The sequence below is a fragment of the Daucus carota genome, chromosome 7 (genome assembly GCF_001625215.2).
Source record: "Daucus carota subsp. sativus chromosome 7, DH1 v3.0, whole genome shotgun sequence".
Classification (NCBI taxonomy): Eukaryota; Viridiplantae; Streptophyta; class Magnoliopsida; order Apiales; family Apiaceae; genus Daucus; species Daucus carota.
In genome coordinates this window covers 41,052,273-41,065,911 of record NC_030387.2, presented here as the reverse complement: position 1 = coordinate 41,065,911, position 13,639 = coordinate 41,052,273, and the positions used below count along the sequence as shown (strand labels likewise).

At 35.5% G+C, this 13,639-nt stretch overlaps 3 protein-coding genes across 13 annotated transcripts; 2 read left to right on the top strand and 1 right to left on the bottom strand.

Annotated features, from left to right (window-relative positions):
* Positions 1–184: 184 nt before the first annotated feature.
* On the bottom strand, positions 185–3,464 carry LOC108193713 (glycosyltransferase BC10). Of its 2 annotated transcripts, none has more exons than XM_017360499.2 (3): positions 3,164–3,464; positions 2,193–2,803; positions 185–987 (listed from the first exon to the last, which is right to left on the bottom strand). In XM_017360499.2, exons 2-3 carry the CDS (start codon positions 2,715–2,717, stop codon positions 349–351), a joined length of 1,164 nt encoding a protein of 387 aa, XP_017215988.2. In that variant the 5' UTR covers positions 2,718–2,803; positions 3,164–3,464; the 3' UTR covers positions 185–348. The 2 variants fall into 2 exon arrangements, with proteins under 2 accessions (XP_017215988.2, XP_017215987.2); XM_017360498.2 differs by having other exon boundaries at positions 2,193–2,845; positions 3,164–3,463.
* Positions 3,465–4,667: 1,203 nt separating this feature from the next.
* Positions 4,668–8,891, top strand: LOC108193663 (F-box protein At5g07610-like). 10 transcript variants are annotated; one of them, XM_064082147.1, is made up of 5 exons: positions 4,671–6,113; positions 6,572–6,796; positions 6,888–6,975; positions 7,652–8,212; positions 8,441–8,891. In XM_064082147.1, exons 1-2 carry the CDS (start codon positions 4,784–4,786, stop codon positions 6,625–6,627), a joined length of 1,386 nt encoding a protein of 461 aa, XP_063938217.1. In that variant the 5' UTR covers positions 4,671–4,783; the 3' UTR covers positions 6,628–6,796; positions 6,888–6,975; positions 7,652–8,212; positions 8,441–8,891. The 10 variants fall into 10 exon arrangements, with proteins under 10 accessions (XP_063938219.1, XP_063938217.1, XP_063938214.1 ...); XM_064082144.1 differs by having other exon boundaries at positions 7,125–8,212; XM_064082149.1 differs by having other exon boundaries at positions 4,668–4,899; positions 5,425–6,113; positions 6,572–8,212.
* Positions 8,892–11,378: 2,487 nt separating this feature from the next.
* Positions 11,379–13,330, top strand: LOC108193542 (transcription factor bHLH87). Its single transcript, XM_017360248.2, has 2 exons — positions 11,379–11,827; positions 11,896–13,330. The coding sequence occupies exon 2, from the start codon at positions 11,908–11,910 to the stop codon at positions 13,048–13,050; it is 1,143 nt and encodes a 380-aa protein (XP_017215737.1). The 5' UTR covers positions 11,379–11,827; positions 11,896–11,907; the 3' UTR covers positions 13,051–13,330.
* The last annotated feature ends 309 nt before the right edge of the window (positions 13,331–13,639 follow it).

Here is a 13,639-nt window from a genome sequence, read left to right as displayed (position 1 = left end):
ATAATTGTGTAAAATTTAGAATTGTGAAAACATGTAAAAAGAAATTTAGGGAGGAAACGTGTCCCCCGCGCCTCTTACTAGATCCGACCCTGAACCTGACCACGAAACATGAAATTAGATGATACGGAAATGTATGAAACACAAAAACGCGATACTATTGACATGTCTAGGAATAAATTTAAGAGATAAGAAACTGCTCCAACTGCATTTGATATAATTCAGTGACTCAATAATGGTAAGATCATACAATTGTACAGTGAAAAACTCTCAGGTCTTATCTACTACTTCTGTCAAGAATCCAGAATGCTTTACTATCTATGGATTACGTTAAGAGAAGAGAGCTATTTGTCAGTACCCAAAATATTCAAATGAGTGTTGTAATAATATGTCTAAAGCACTTGGAGCTATCTTTCTTGCAAAAAGATAACAAGCCCAGGTCGGCTGGCTATTGTAAAGGCACGTCTGACCATCAAACATTTTCTTAAAGAATTCCTTTGACATATCGGCTTTCCCAAATGTGCCTGGATGAGCACCGCCTCGAGACCAATCCACCCATGTTAGGGTCCTGTTTGCCAAACGATGAGGCCAACGGATGCTCAACATTGTTTGAAAATAGTGCTCATCAACATAACAAGCTGGTCTGCAGAATTGCTCAAACTTTGGGTAAAAAGTGTCATCTTCAACGACGGCAACCGCCAGTTTTCTGTTTATTTCAAACCACTGTGATCCTTTACGCCAATTAGTGAGGTTCACTACTGGTTCCATGTTATCATTATAGCGCCCTCTACCAAAGGGTCCAGGATCATCGTATATCTCCATAAAGCTGTACCAAGATCTTGATATGTAGAGGTGAACAATGGAGAAGCTTTGGAGAGGAATGCATGCCTCAGACAGGAGAATGAACCATTCATTTGATAAATCAAGTAATGCATTAGCAAGGAGTCTTCTCTCAGCATCACACATGCTCATCCTCCCCCACTCCGCAACCTGCATAGAAGTGGGATTCAAGATGACAACGACAAGTGATATTTAGAAGTTGAGAGACAACTGCCAGTATGAGAGATGTAAGTAAAATATGACAAAGGGCTATTAAAAAACCCGAGGGTAGCCTGTCATTGATCATGACATTGATAGTCAGGTAGGTCATCACATACCCAATATAATAAGATTTCACTGAGCTTCTATTAAGTGATAGATTTATTATATGGAGAACGAAAGATCGGTGGAAAGCAACTGTCTAGGACAGAGGATGAAAACTCCACCTCTTCTCTAAGCAGTCAAATATGGAAAACTCTGGCATGAACAAGCTAATAGCTGTGATGAGAGAATCTCGTCAGATATAACATGAAAAAAAAAACCCGTGTCAAATCCCACTTCCTTGGTCGTTGAAATGCAAAAGATATATAGCAAGAGTTTGATATTTGTTTGTTACTGCACTGGCAAAGTTGCAGGTTTTTACAGACACACCTCTCAATAGTAGAGGAAGACTTGCATACATATTACTTTAATTATAATTGGAAATTAAAATATTTGTCTGTCCTAATAAAAATAAATCACAGCTAGTTTCTCTGCTTTATATCGCCTGCAACCAGGCTCTCATTTATAGATGCCTGATTTTTTAAGTCAACAACAGAATGACAGCTAGTTCTCTGTTTTCCTGTTATAATTAAAGAGACACTTACTACCCTACAATGCATAGAAATACCTATTCCAAATGTATTAAATTTTTATAAATAAATCTTAAACTAATTTTCAGCAAACTCGTACTTTAGAGGATGTAGAAGGTACGATATCAAAGCTGAAAACCAGTTTTATATACAAAAGCATGGTGAATTAGTGTTGGACACAATCTTTGAGTTTCAGTGCCTCAACCGTTGAACGCATAAAGCAGACTCAAAGTTCTCCAATTCCACCTTGAGAAACAATAAATTATCAACAAATATTGGACTCGAATATAATGAAGCTCAGTAAATATAATTACTTTATTGCAATTCACATAAATGATTCTCTGCGAAAGCGATTAACTTTTTTGGAGCTACCCAAAGGTATGATGGTATCATGGTACGATGTAATACACAAAAACTCCCGCACCAAGATAGTGTATATCAATCATATAATACATTCAAACATGTGAAGAAAGTTGTCAAAAAGAAAAGCATGTGATGAGATGAAAAATATAGGGATTGTCATACCTGACTGGGAATTTGCCTCCGATAGAAAACTGATGAAGGAGGATAGCTTTCATTATACATAGGTAGTGCATGTATATAAATTGTATACTTCCCTTTATGCCCCTTAAAAAACCTTTCCCATAGAGGAGCCATAGGCAGTGGCCCCCTTGTCAAGAACATAAAGGCAAGTTTAGGAACCCTCTTGAATGGGTATAATTTTATTTGAGAATCAAATGAAGCCCGCCAAAGCAGTTGAGAATCATTCATCTGGTGCCACACTTTTGATGGAGGCTTTATCCAACTCTTAAAGTCATTTGGTTCTTTAAAACATGGCTGAATTTTACTACTTGTTACAGGGATAACAACATTCTCAAATCTAAAATGCCGGCTCATAAACATACTAAAAATCGTCAAGGCAATGCCCATGCCTAGAAATATCAAAAAGAACTGTAATAACCTAACCGGCAAAACCCTAGGCTGACTACTTCTAATTGCCATCGAAGGTTCCTTACCTTCCTCCATTGCCATTAATCTCGCCTGCATCATTACTTCAGCCTCTAATCACTTCCAATTTCTCCGAAGCACCCAACAAAACTTCCACATCCAAAACCACAATCCAAATAGATTTCACACTACACAAATCCAACCAAATCTATTACCACCAAATGGCAACCCTAAACAACAACAAAATAAAATATAAAATATAATCAAACATAATAAATTTAACAAGAATCAACAAAACTCAAAAAAATCACAAAATATTAAACTACACAGCTAATATAAATGAGCAACATACACAATCATGTAAGCATATTCAAGGATCAAAATCCATGGCATTTTGCAAAATAAATAAATAAATAATGGATGATTTGAACTCAGAAAATTCACAAAATATTTACTCTACACATATTCAAGCATCAAATCTATGCCATTTTTGTAACAATAAATAAACAAATAAATAAATAAAACAAGAATTGATGTGGGTGAGTCACCTTTTAGCTTATGTTCCTCCATTACATCACACATTTCTATCTTTTCTTTCATCTTGAACACATAATTTTACATATGTATAATTATATGTAGATGTATACGTATAGGTGTATGTATAGGTTCATACAGTGATTTCTGGACAACCCATGTCGAGATGATCGAGATAGAATCGTAGATTGAAATGTCCGAAAGAATGGTTTAAACGTTTGGAAAAGAGAAAGTGAGTGAGGGTGAGACACAGACAGATTTTGCGCACGCGCGCGTGGTGTAGTAGAGTGGGATTATGTTTGTTGAGTTTGTCTTTACATGGTAACTAATGTCATTTTTTTTTGTCATAAGCTAATGTTCATATTTAAATGTACGGAGTGACTTAGAGCATTCACAACGGGTTTACCACTTTTTTTTGGATCGGGTCAAATAACTAAATAAGCATCAAATGAGAAGGGCCCTTTTTAACATAATTTTTATAAAAAAAATAAATGACAAAAATTTGAACAACTCAATTTATTTGGTTGTCTGCAAGTGCAAAGAGAAGTGTTAGGTGCATATAATTGTATCCATAAATTTTGTATATAATAATATGATAATTGACGTGGAGTGTTTTAATTAGGATGATTGATGTGAATTTAGGGGTCTCATTCCAATTAAAATCCATCACATGTCATTATGTACAAGATTTTGTACACAATTATGTGCACCAAGCATTTTCCAAATGCAAATGTAAAACTTATTTAATGAAATATTACAGAGAAAGTGTCCCGCGACGGCGTTGAGAAAAAAAAACCGAACTCGTAAAATCGAACCGAATCGTAAAATTTCAGTTCGGTTCGATTTTTGATATGACATTTATGTTTAAACTGAAAAAATTGAAATTTTTGTTACATACAAAATAAAAATATTTGCTTAGCAAAAAAAAATATATATATTTTATACACATCCGGTAGAGTATCTACATGATATCGTAGACGCTAAATCTAATTTTCAATCTATACACTTACCTTCATCAGCTTACACTACACCTGAACAAGACAGTATTCTCGTAAGTGTATTTCTATCGCATAAACAAATTTTGAAAACAATGATTTTAAAAATAGTATGATTTTAGTTGCGACGAATTATAGATAAAAAAAACTTAGAATTTGAAATTGAATCAGTTTTTTTCAATTTTATTTTCTAATTGAAATTATTGCAGTTTTAGTTTTAGTGTTAGAACTAGTTTGGTATCGAAATATGTAAATGTGAAGATTATAAAGATACTGTTATATTTATAATATTGAATCCGCTGTTTCTAAACTCATATTTAGATAATATATTGAAAAAATGGTACTCCAAACGCTATACTAATAATTATTTAAATTTTAAATTAAATCACTAGCCCATTTCTAAATTTTCTAAGCATGATCTATTTTTCGATAACCTCCGTTCATTATCTACTCAATATATTATGAATAAAGATTTATTTTCCTACTTTATTTTCTTCTCCTTTTCCTTTCTTCTCCTCAAATTTATTGTTAGAATAATAATATAAAACAAAAATACAGATTGCTGCAGGAGAGTGAGAGTTCAGTACTCGCTAGGAACCTAACTTGCTGTTATAGATCAGAAGCCCTTGAAATCGAGAAATGGGGACTAGAGGCGACGACGGCGAAAGGTTAACGGAAGTGGACTTGTTAATTGAGGTGCTCTCGAGGCTTCGTGTGAAGCCCTTGCTTCGTTGCAAATCCGTGTCTAAATCATGGTACGCTCTCATTTCTAGCCCTAATTTTGTCAAATCTCATCTTCAACGTGCAATCACAAGCTGTGTTGTAGACGATGAGGATAAAAATAATTTCATACTTCACTTACATAGAGATTGGGCTCGTCTTAAATATAGAAAAGCAGATGGCTCATTTTCACTCTTCAATCTCGAAATTGGTCATACTACGACAAATCTTAAGTTTCCTTACCCTCAAGGGGAGTATGACACGGATCCTCCCTCTCTTCTTGTTGGGTTTGTCTGTGGAATTGCTTGTGTTTGTGTCGATGACTCGTATAATTTTAGTAAATACTGGGTGCCTACTGCTGATCTTCCAACTAAGATATACCTTTGGAATCCCGCAATTAGACAATCTAAACTTATTCGTCCGCATACTATACATGATGATGGTGGGGCGGGAGTTGCTTTAGGCTTTGGATTTGATCCCATTGATTTTGATTTTAAGGTTGTTAGAGTTGTTAAAGCTAATTCGTGTGCCATTTCCGCCGCGGTCTATTCTACAAACAGGGATGCTTGGCGAAATATTGATTCTAAGTTGACTGATGTACCCCGCAGCACAAGGTTAAAGGTATGCCTCCATGGGTTTTTAATTACGACTGGAAAAAGGGGTCTGATTGCTTTTGATCTAAACAAGGAGGTGTTTGTTTGTGATATTAAGCTTCCTGTCAACATTAAAAGTGTGCATTCCTTATATGATACTCAGGACGTTGTCTTCAAGGATTCTATTGCTTTTATTGCCTATATGATTGATAAACCTCATAGGATCAACTTGTGGACATTAGATGACGAGGCATGCCTTCGTGGTGGTGGAGTCCAAGCATCATGGACGTTAAAGCTTAATATTGGTCTTGATGAACAATTTTTCGATGTCCAGGGCCTTAATAACATCGTTGACTTGTTATTTTTTTCTAGGGGATGGTGGTACAGTTTAGGCAAGATTGTGAACAGATATATCTATCCCAGAGATGGAGAGTTTATTTATTTTGAAGAAGACTTTTTCAAGTATTCGGAGAGTCTGCTTTCATTTGAAGGATCTATACCAGTCAATTGGTGTGCTGATGAAGATGTTGACTCGGAAGATGAGGGGGAAAGCATTGAAGATTTCAAATATGATCCTGAGGAGAGCATTACTGATTCCGAAGATATTGAGGAAAGCTCTGAAGCTGATAATGGGGAATGTCGTGATGATTCTGCTAGTGAGTAATGAGAATAATTGTCACAATTATCGTATTTCTGTAGCCTTCAATTTTCTCAATCAATTTTATTTTTTTTTAAATCTTTTGTGTTGACATTGTTAAACTTCTACAATATATTGAAATTGTTTAACTTTTGTTTTGATTTAATATCTTTTCACTCCAATTTTATATGTGATTTTTCCATTGTCAAAGAATCTGATGCATAAAAGTACCTTCTAACAATACTTATTTTGCTACTTTTATGCCACTGTTCTCATTATAAATTTTAACAGGACTTAAATCACAAACGTTTGAAACGTTAGTGATAATATTGAGTAAAATAATTGTTTGGTTAAGTTTCTAAAAGAAGTGAAAAAATATATCTACTATCGGATTAAACAAAGCAAATTGGACGTGCAATTCTCTCTTGTGATTAGTCACTTTATCCTTCTGCAATTTGGTGATTTCAAACAGTGCAGTTCCTGCTGTCTTTGAGGTTGCTGGCTTGAACCTATCAGTGGAGGCTGATTTTTAAATTTTGAATGGAATATGGGTGCAAATGTTGTGAGCTTGTTATAGTCAGATATAAAACAATTTTAGGCTTGTAGCACCCCTACGCTTGAAGATTCAACAAAGCCAGATAATGCTGTTGGTATCTTTGGTTCTGGCAGCAGGGGTTATCACTTATCTAAATTTCTTCTTAGGTGACTAGTCCATCTACTATTCTACTTTTTCTTGTTGACCAGAAGGAAGTGACAGCAGCGTTGTGCAGTTTACTTTTCTTACCTGCTTTAGGAATTCATTTAATAGCGAGCAGGATAGCAAGGATCATCTTCCAAGACTTGTAGCCGGCTCTCCAAAAATTCTCAACAAATCTGGCGAGGTAACTTCTCTCCTAATCTCTATATTTTATTACTTCAATCTTGACCCCTTTTTTTCTTCACACCTGTTCCCCTACGGGCTATATCTTTCACATTCTTTTCCCTAACTATCAGTCTCCTAATTATTATTATAATCTTTCCGGAATGGCAGCTATATGAAATACAGGTAGATACTCTGACTTATGAGTCACTTTTCAAGTAATATAGGTGGCTTGGAGCAAGGCTGATTGCAAACCTTAATCATCAAGGAGATTGTATGATGTACCTGTATCTTAATATTTAAGATCCTTACATATTAATTTCCTAATATACCTGTTTCTGTGTTGTACTTGTTCTATTCAGTGACCGACATGCTTTTAGTCTGATGGTGGAATGTAATATCGAGTCTAGCAAAGTTGTAGAGGATGAATGTTCTGTCAGCTGTCTCAGTGGAGGAAGAAAATAGTCCAGAAGATGAATATTATAAATAATAGTTTCACTGATTTAAGATCCTTATTTCGTATGTCAACACTACAATCACTATATCTATTCTTTAGTACTAATACTCCCTCCGTTCCCCTGAATTGTATATACATTGGGGGACGGGGATGCGGCACACACTTTAATGCTCCTGTAAAGTATAGTTCTATAACTTATTTTTAAGATTTTCTTTTTCTAAATAAAAATTTGATATTATAGTGCGCGTCGAGCCCCTGTGCACACATACTTGTATGGTAATTGGCTTTAATCTTAGACATTGGATAACGATGCACGCCTTTGTGATGCTGAAGTTAAGGCTTCGTGGATACAATGTTCACGGGTAAGTTTTCTGAAGGGCTACTTTAACATACTGATTTCTTATGTTATGTTGATGATTGTGACCTCTGTGTGTATAATTCCGGCTTGGAAGTGGTCACTCACGTCCCTACTTGTGTTATTTGGAGTGAAGATTTAAAGTATATACGGAGAGCATGGTTTCAGTTAGAGGATCTAAACTAATCAACTGACTGGCTCATGAAGATGATAAGTAGGAATGAAGAGCTGGACAGTCAAGTAGTGCATTTCTTCAATGTTCACTTCCTTAATAGTACTATACTACTTCTCAATCATGTGAAATAGTTGCAGAATGATGAGGCCCCTGCTTAACTTTTTAGAAGATCAAAATTGGTGTTACACAAACCCGAAGAGGCAAGGCAGAGGGAGTAGAGAGTTGCCTGAATATATCACAAAGATCTTAGAAGACGCAGATCAGTAACACAGGTAGATACTCCGACTTATGAGTCACCTTACAACTAACATAGGTTGATACTTATGGATTCTTAATGGTGTGAGTCCAGGAATTATCTGGTACTCGCGCATATGCATCTGTCTTGTAATTCATAGCTTCTTATTCTGTTCTACAATAAGAGTTTCTTCAATTCACTATAGTCTACCATATTGATTTTACGCTATTGTATCCGAAGTTGCCTGTGAACCGAACTTTGACAGTCACTGTCAAGACCATGTTCAGCCACTTTTCGGAATAATAAGATGATCAGCAGAGATGGGCTGCCACCGGCACTTCCAGAGTTAGTTCTGGAAACTGCTTGGGAAAATGACTGGTCGTTTTCGAGATGGCTGGTACCTCATCCATCCCACACGGTTTTTACCCTTTAGTGTTTTGTCCGAAAATCGACATTGAATAAGACACGGCTCTGCATTACTGTTCATGCATCTAAAATCAGGACCTTTGCCATCACTGTTGGAGCCCTTAACTTATTGCATATGCTATCTTTTTCAGTGCCGAGTGCCGACATGCTCTTCCCCACAGTTTGTCATGTGTTTTCCTGCTCTTAGGATTAAGCAATTTGTATTTTTTTTCTAGATCAGGTATTGCTTGATTTTAGATTTGTGGGTTTATTATTTGAACATTGCTTCTAAATTAACTTCCACTTCTTTCTTTTTTTTGACTTCTACGGAGATTTAAAATTCATAAGTCAAATGTGTCCTGTCTTCACGAGATGTGAGGAGGATACGGTATTATAATCTAGTCCTTTAGAAGAATAAAGGGCTCTTTTCCTGAAGAATATGCTAATGGTGGCTATTGTAAGTCTCACTTCGTTAAGTACGATGGATAACTTTTATTTCAGCAAAAAAAAATTAAAAAATAATACACAAAAATAAAATAATACGCAGAAATATGTTTTTTGTACACCTCAAATTACGTGTATAAGCGACTAATATAAAGAAAAGGATAATACAAAGGAAAGGAGAAAGGAGGGAGTATATAAAGACAATATATTACAAAAGTCACGAATCTGTATGATATAGGAAATGTTGGAGATGAATCAACATATATAACAAACCATTCGAATATTGCATTAATAATTTCATATACACTTTCAAAAGATGCAATCAACATATATAACAAACCATTCGAATATTGCATCAATAATTCCATATACACTTTCAAAAAATGCAATAAAGGCTTAAGATTCGAGACCAAAGATTTCTCGACTTGAGTTGATGAATCCAAAACAGAGTTGTCCCGGAAAGAAGATACAGTGAACGAGTGATTAAAAATGGTCCCCGCCGCTATCGAAATCAATTAATCGCTCGATTGATTGAACCGGAGCTTATATATATTACTCCTCTTCAACACTTCATCTGTTTTTCAAATTTTCCACCACGTGGGAGATCGTTATCTCGCTGCTTCATGTGCCACTCATGTCACGCCAGGTGTGCATTCGAACCTTGCTTCACGTGTGGATCAACCCATAGAGATATCCCGGGACCACCTGTGAGTTGTACTCCCTCCGTCCCAGTCAATAGTATACATTGGGGGACGGGGGCGCGGCACGGACTTTAATGCTTCAATATAATATAGTTATGTAAATTATTTTTAAGATTTTCTTTTTTTGTATAAAAATATAACATTTATACTTTTATAAAAAAAAAGAAAATCTTAAAAATAAGTTGTAGAACTATGTTTTATAAGAGTCTTAAAAAAGCGTGTCGAGCAGTGAAAAAGAAACGTATACAATTGACCGGGACAGAGGGAGTAACACGATTTCGAGTTAAAAGTACCCAAAACACGAGGGTGACTCTCGGGTGTATATTCCATTCGTATTTTAAAATAATTTTTTATTTATAAAATTCAGACTTATTTGATTAAGATTTTAAAAAATATATAAAAAGTAATGATATTTTATTTAAAATGTTAGTTTATGTTATAAAGTTTGGTGTAATTTGATTTTTAAATTGTATTAAAAGTCTGATATATTCAATTGAGATTGTTTTAAAATCTGGTAGCATGTAGATGGATTTTTTCTCTTCATAAAATGATGGGTTTTGCGGAATTATTGAGTATATTTTATATTTCTGAAATCTCAACATAATTCATGATATTTTATGTTTAAATTTGCATCAACTCTATATCAATTTTACATGTTTTATTTTATTTATAATCTGTATATAATTAAAATTATATATACGAAACTACTCCCTCCGTCCCTATTTATCTGTCCATTTTGGAAGTAAAAATTTGTCCCTATTTATCTGTCCATTTATACTTTCAAAACTAATTTAATGATAGTTTTTCAAATATATCTCCATAATTTCAATTTTCAAGGTTTGACTTATTTAAAACTTGGTTGAATTCATGTTTTCAAGACATAAAGTAGGGGTATTCCACCATTTTCAAGATATTAATTAGAGGTATTTAATGAAAAAATTTATACAATCAATTATTTCTTGGTATGTGTTTTTTTTCCAAAATGGACAGATAAAAATGGACGGAGGGAGTAATAAATAACAGTTCTTCAAATTTCTTGATTACATGTTGTTTGTAAAAATTATTTGTAATTGTTTCGGTTTCGATTATCATTCAGCCGGAAAAATAACATCCAAATTGCAAGTATTGAATGAATATGATGATTAGATGTATATGTAGATCAAAATAATAAAAAATTTAAAAATAAGTAATGAGTCCATGATTAAAAATAATTAGCAGAAAAAGTGATAGATAAAAAGGGTCAGATTGGATTAGCCGGTTTGGTGAAGAAAAAAGAAGCAAGTTGATAAAGAGACAAGGGAAGGGCCTGGTGGGAGGCCATTAGTCTCCTCTCAGCTAGCTGTAGTGTTATGGGGCGCATGTGTGCCTACAACTCTTCATTGTCATGTTTATGCATTCTATTCAGATTTCATGCGGATATTGTGTCGAGCATTGAAAAAAAAAACGTATGAATAGGATGGAAGGAGGTACTACCTAAGCATGCATGCTTACTTTAACAAGAACTTGCTACATGGATTCTCACGAAAGCAGGCCGGTCTTTTTCATACCATCAAGGATTATTTTATTACTGATCGACTAATGACCACTTGTTCAGATGGTATCTCCCTCGCGTTTAAATATCGGAGAGAATAAAAAAATGGAGCAAATAGGGAATGTAAACTGAACCAAGCCTGTTTACATCCTTTTCTCTAATAAAGTTGTACTGCTGGTATTTAACACTATATATAAGTTGGCTGTTCTGTGACACTGTTCACTCTTGTCAATTATATTCAAGTCCTTGCAGTTGAGCACAGATTTACACTCTTAACATAGCAAGCAATTAAGTCCTCAGTAGCAGCTTTCTTATCCCTTCTTCACACACAAAAAAACAAATTGCAGTCTGTAATTTTCCCCGGAGTACTATACTAATCGAGTCGTTTCAACTGTGAATAATCTGACGTTATCAATGCTTCTGTTTTGTGATGATCACAGCTCCTAGTGGATTTTATACAAGTTGACAGATTGAGCTAGCTGCAGCTTCATCCAACCGTTTTGCGTTGTCCAATTTTCTTTAGGCCAGGCCAGTTCATAAGCTGTCCTTATTTGACTCGACTCGTATCAGAGTAAGTCTGTTCTCAGCTCTTCTTTATTTTGCATGATTATGTAAACTGATATTGCAATCTTTCTTTAGGAATAGAATTCGATGGACAATCTGGATTGGGAATGCTCAGCAGCCGCGACAAATGTGGCATCCTCATGGAGCAATCAGTTAAATGATATGGGGGAAAGATATGCTGCTATGGTTAATAGTTGTTCAAATCTGAACCAGAAGTCGAATCAGATGGAACAACAGATGGCAAGTGTGAATTATTTACGAAGCCAAGAGGCCTTAAGATTGGCTGCTGAGAAAGTGTTGGCCAACTCTTGTTCTTGGGGATGGGGAGAAGGCTCCAGTACTGCAGAACTTTTTTCTCCTCAAGTCATGGACCCTTTGAGTGGCCTAATGGTTGATTTAGACGTGCCAGTTCTTGGCCAGCCGCGGTATATTGAAGGCAAGGCTGCGGATACAGCTGGTTCTTTAGGGTCCCTTGATTGTCTGATATCTGCAACTAATAGCAACACGGATACTTCAGTTGAAGATGATGACATAAGTTCCATACTTTTCTCCGATGGAAAAAAGTTATGGAATCCGAGATTCATGCCTTTGGGAGACTCTGAGAACATCACTGCCAAAATCAAAGCTGAACATTGCAGTAGAAACAGCCTAATGTGTGAAACAAATGAAGCTGTTTCTCGATGTTCTGCCAAAAGGACTAATCAGTCTTCTGGGTTCATTTCTGACAATCAGCCTAAAGGAAAGAAGCCCAGATTGGAGAAGCGCCCGAGTTCATCAAACATCAACTTTCAACATCCTGATCATTCATCTAACTGTGATGAGGAGCCAGATACAGAGGCGATAGCACAGATGAAGGAGATGATGTACAGAGCAGCAGCATTTAGGCCACTGAATATAGGAGAGCTGGACACTGCTGAGAAGCCAAAGAGAAAGAACGTCAGAATATCTAGCGATCCCCAGACGGTTGCAGCAAGGCAAAGAAGAGAAAAAATAAGTGAGAAAATTCGGGTTTTGCAAAGGCTGGTTCCTGGTGGAAACAAGATGGACACAGCATCAATGCTAGATGAGGCTGCAAATTATCTAAAGTTCCTAAGGTCACAGGTTAAAGCTTTGGAATCACTTGGTCCTATCACCACTCAATTCTATCCTTTTCCCTCACATTCTCCATTCCCATTCAACCACTCATTTCCTATGCAAATCACTAATAATTTCTCCTTCCCAAAACCTTAAACTATCAGGTACTCGAGGCAAAATAAAGAGTCGGGGTAATACAGACGTTAACCAAATTCACTACCCCGCAAAGTGAATTTATTTACATATACCTTCTTCTTCTTCTTTTCCTTTTACCATCCCACGTATGACATATATAATCATGGTTTCATCATCAGTGATCAACTCGAAAGTCAGATTAGTTGCTTTAATACCGAAAAGTTTCATCATATCCTCATCATTACATATTTTTTACTGTTATTGCATTTTGCATATATGATTGACTCAGTTATGATCATCATGATGAATCCCACTGTATATTCTGCAGACTTCAGAAACCTTTCTTAATTTCTCTTTAATTCTTCTTCTTTCAGTACTCAGAACTTAATGCATGCAAATCACAATAATTTCACTAATCAACATAGAACATTATCATAGCTTTAGTCGAAAATTAAACACTCTTTTCATCAGTAATTATAACATACATGATTGACAAGATCAGAAGGGGGAAAAGTCACAACTTTACTATGCACTTTATATTAAAAAAAAAGCCGACAATTTCTTTAAGCTGCTAATTAGTTTAATTACTGGGAGCTAATCAATGCTGCAA

Excerpts from the sequence above, each read along its gene's own strand:
- LOC108193663 (XM_064082147.1), top strand. The coding sequence starts at position 4,784 with ATGGGGACTAGAGGCGACGACGGCGAAAGGTTAACGGAAGTGGACTTG. Across the intron at positions 6,114-6,571 it reads ATGTCGTGATGATTCTGCTA|TTCCTGCTGTCTTTGAGGTT; the intron begins GTGAGTAATGAG and ends CAAACAGTGCAG.
- LOC108193713 (XM_017360499.2), bottom strand. The coding sequence starts at position 2,717 with ATGATGCAGGCGAGATTAATGGCAATGGAGGAAGGTAAGGAACCTTCG. Across the intron at positions 988-2,192 it reads GGAGGCAAATTCCCAGTCAG|GTTGCGGAGTGGGGGAGGAT; the intron begins GTATGACAATCC and ends ACTTCTATGCAG.
- LOC108193542 (XM_017360248.2), top strand. The coding sequence starts at position 11,908 with ATGGACAATCTGGATTGGGAATGCTCAGCAGCCGCGACAAATGTGGCA.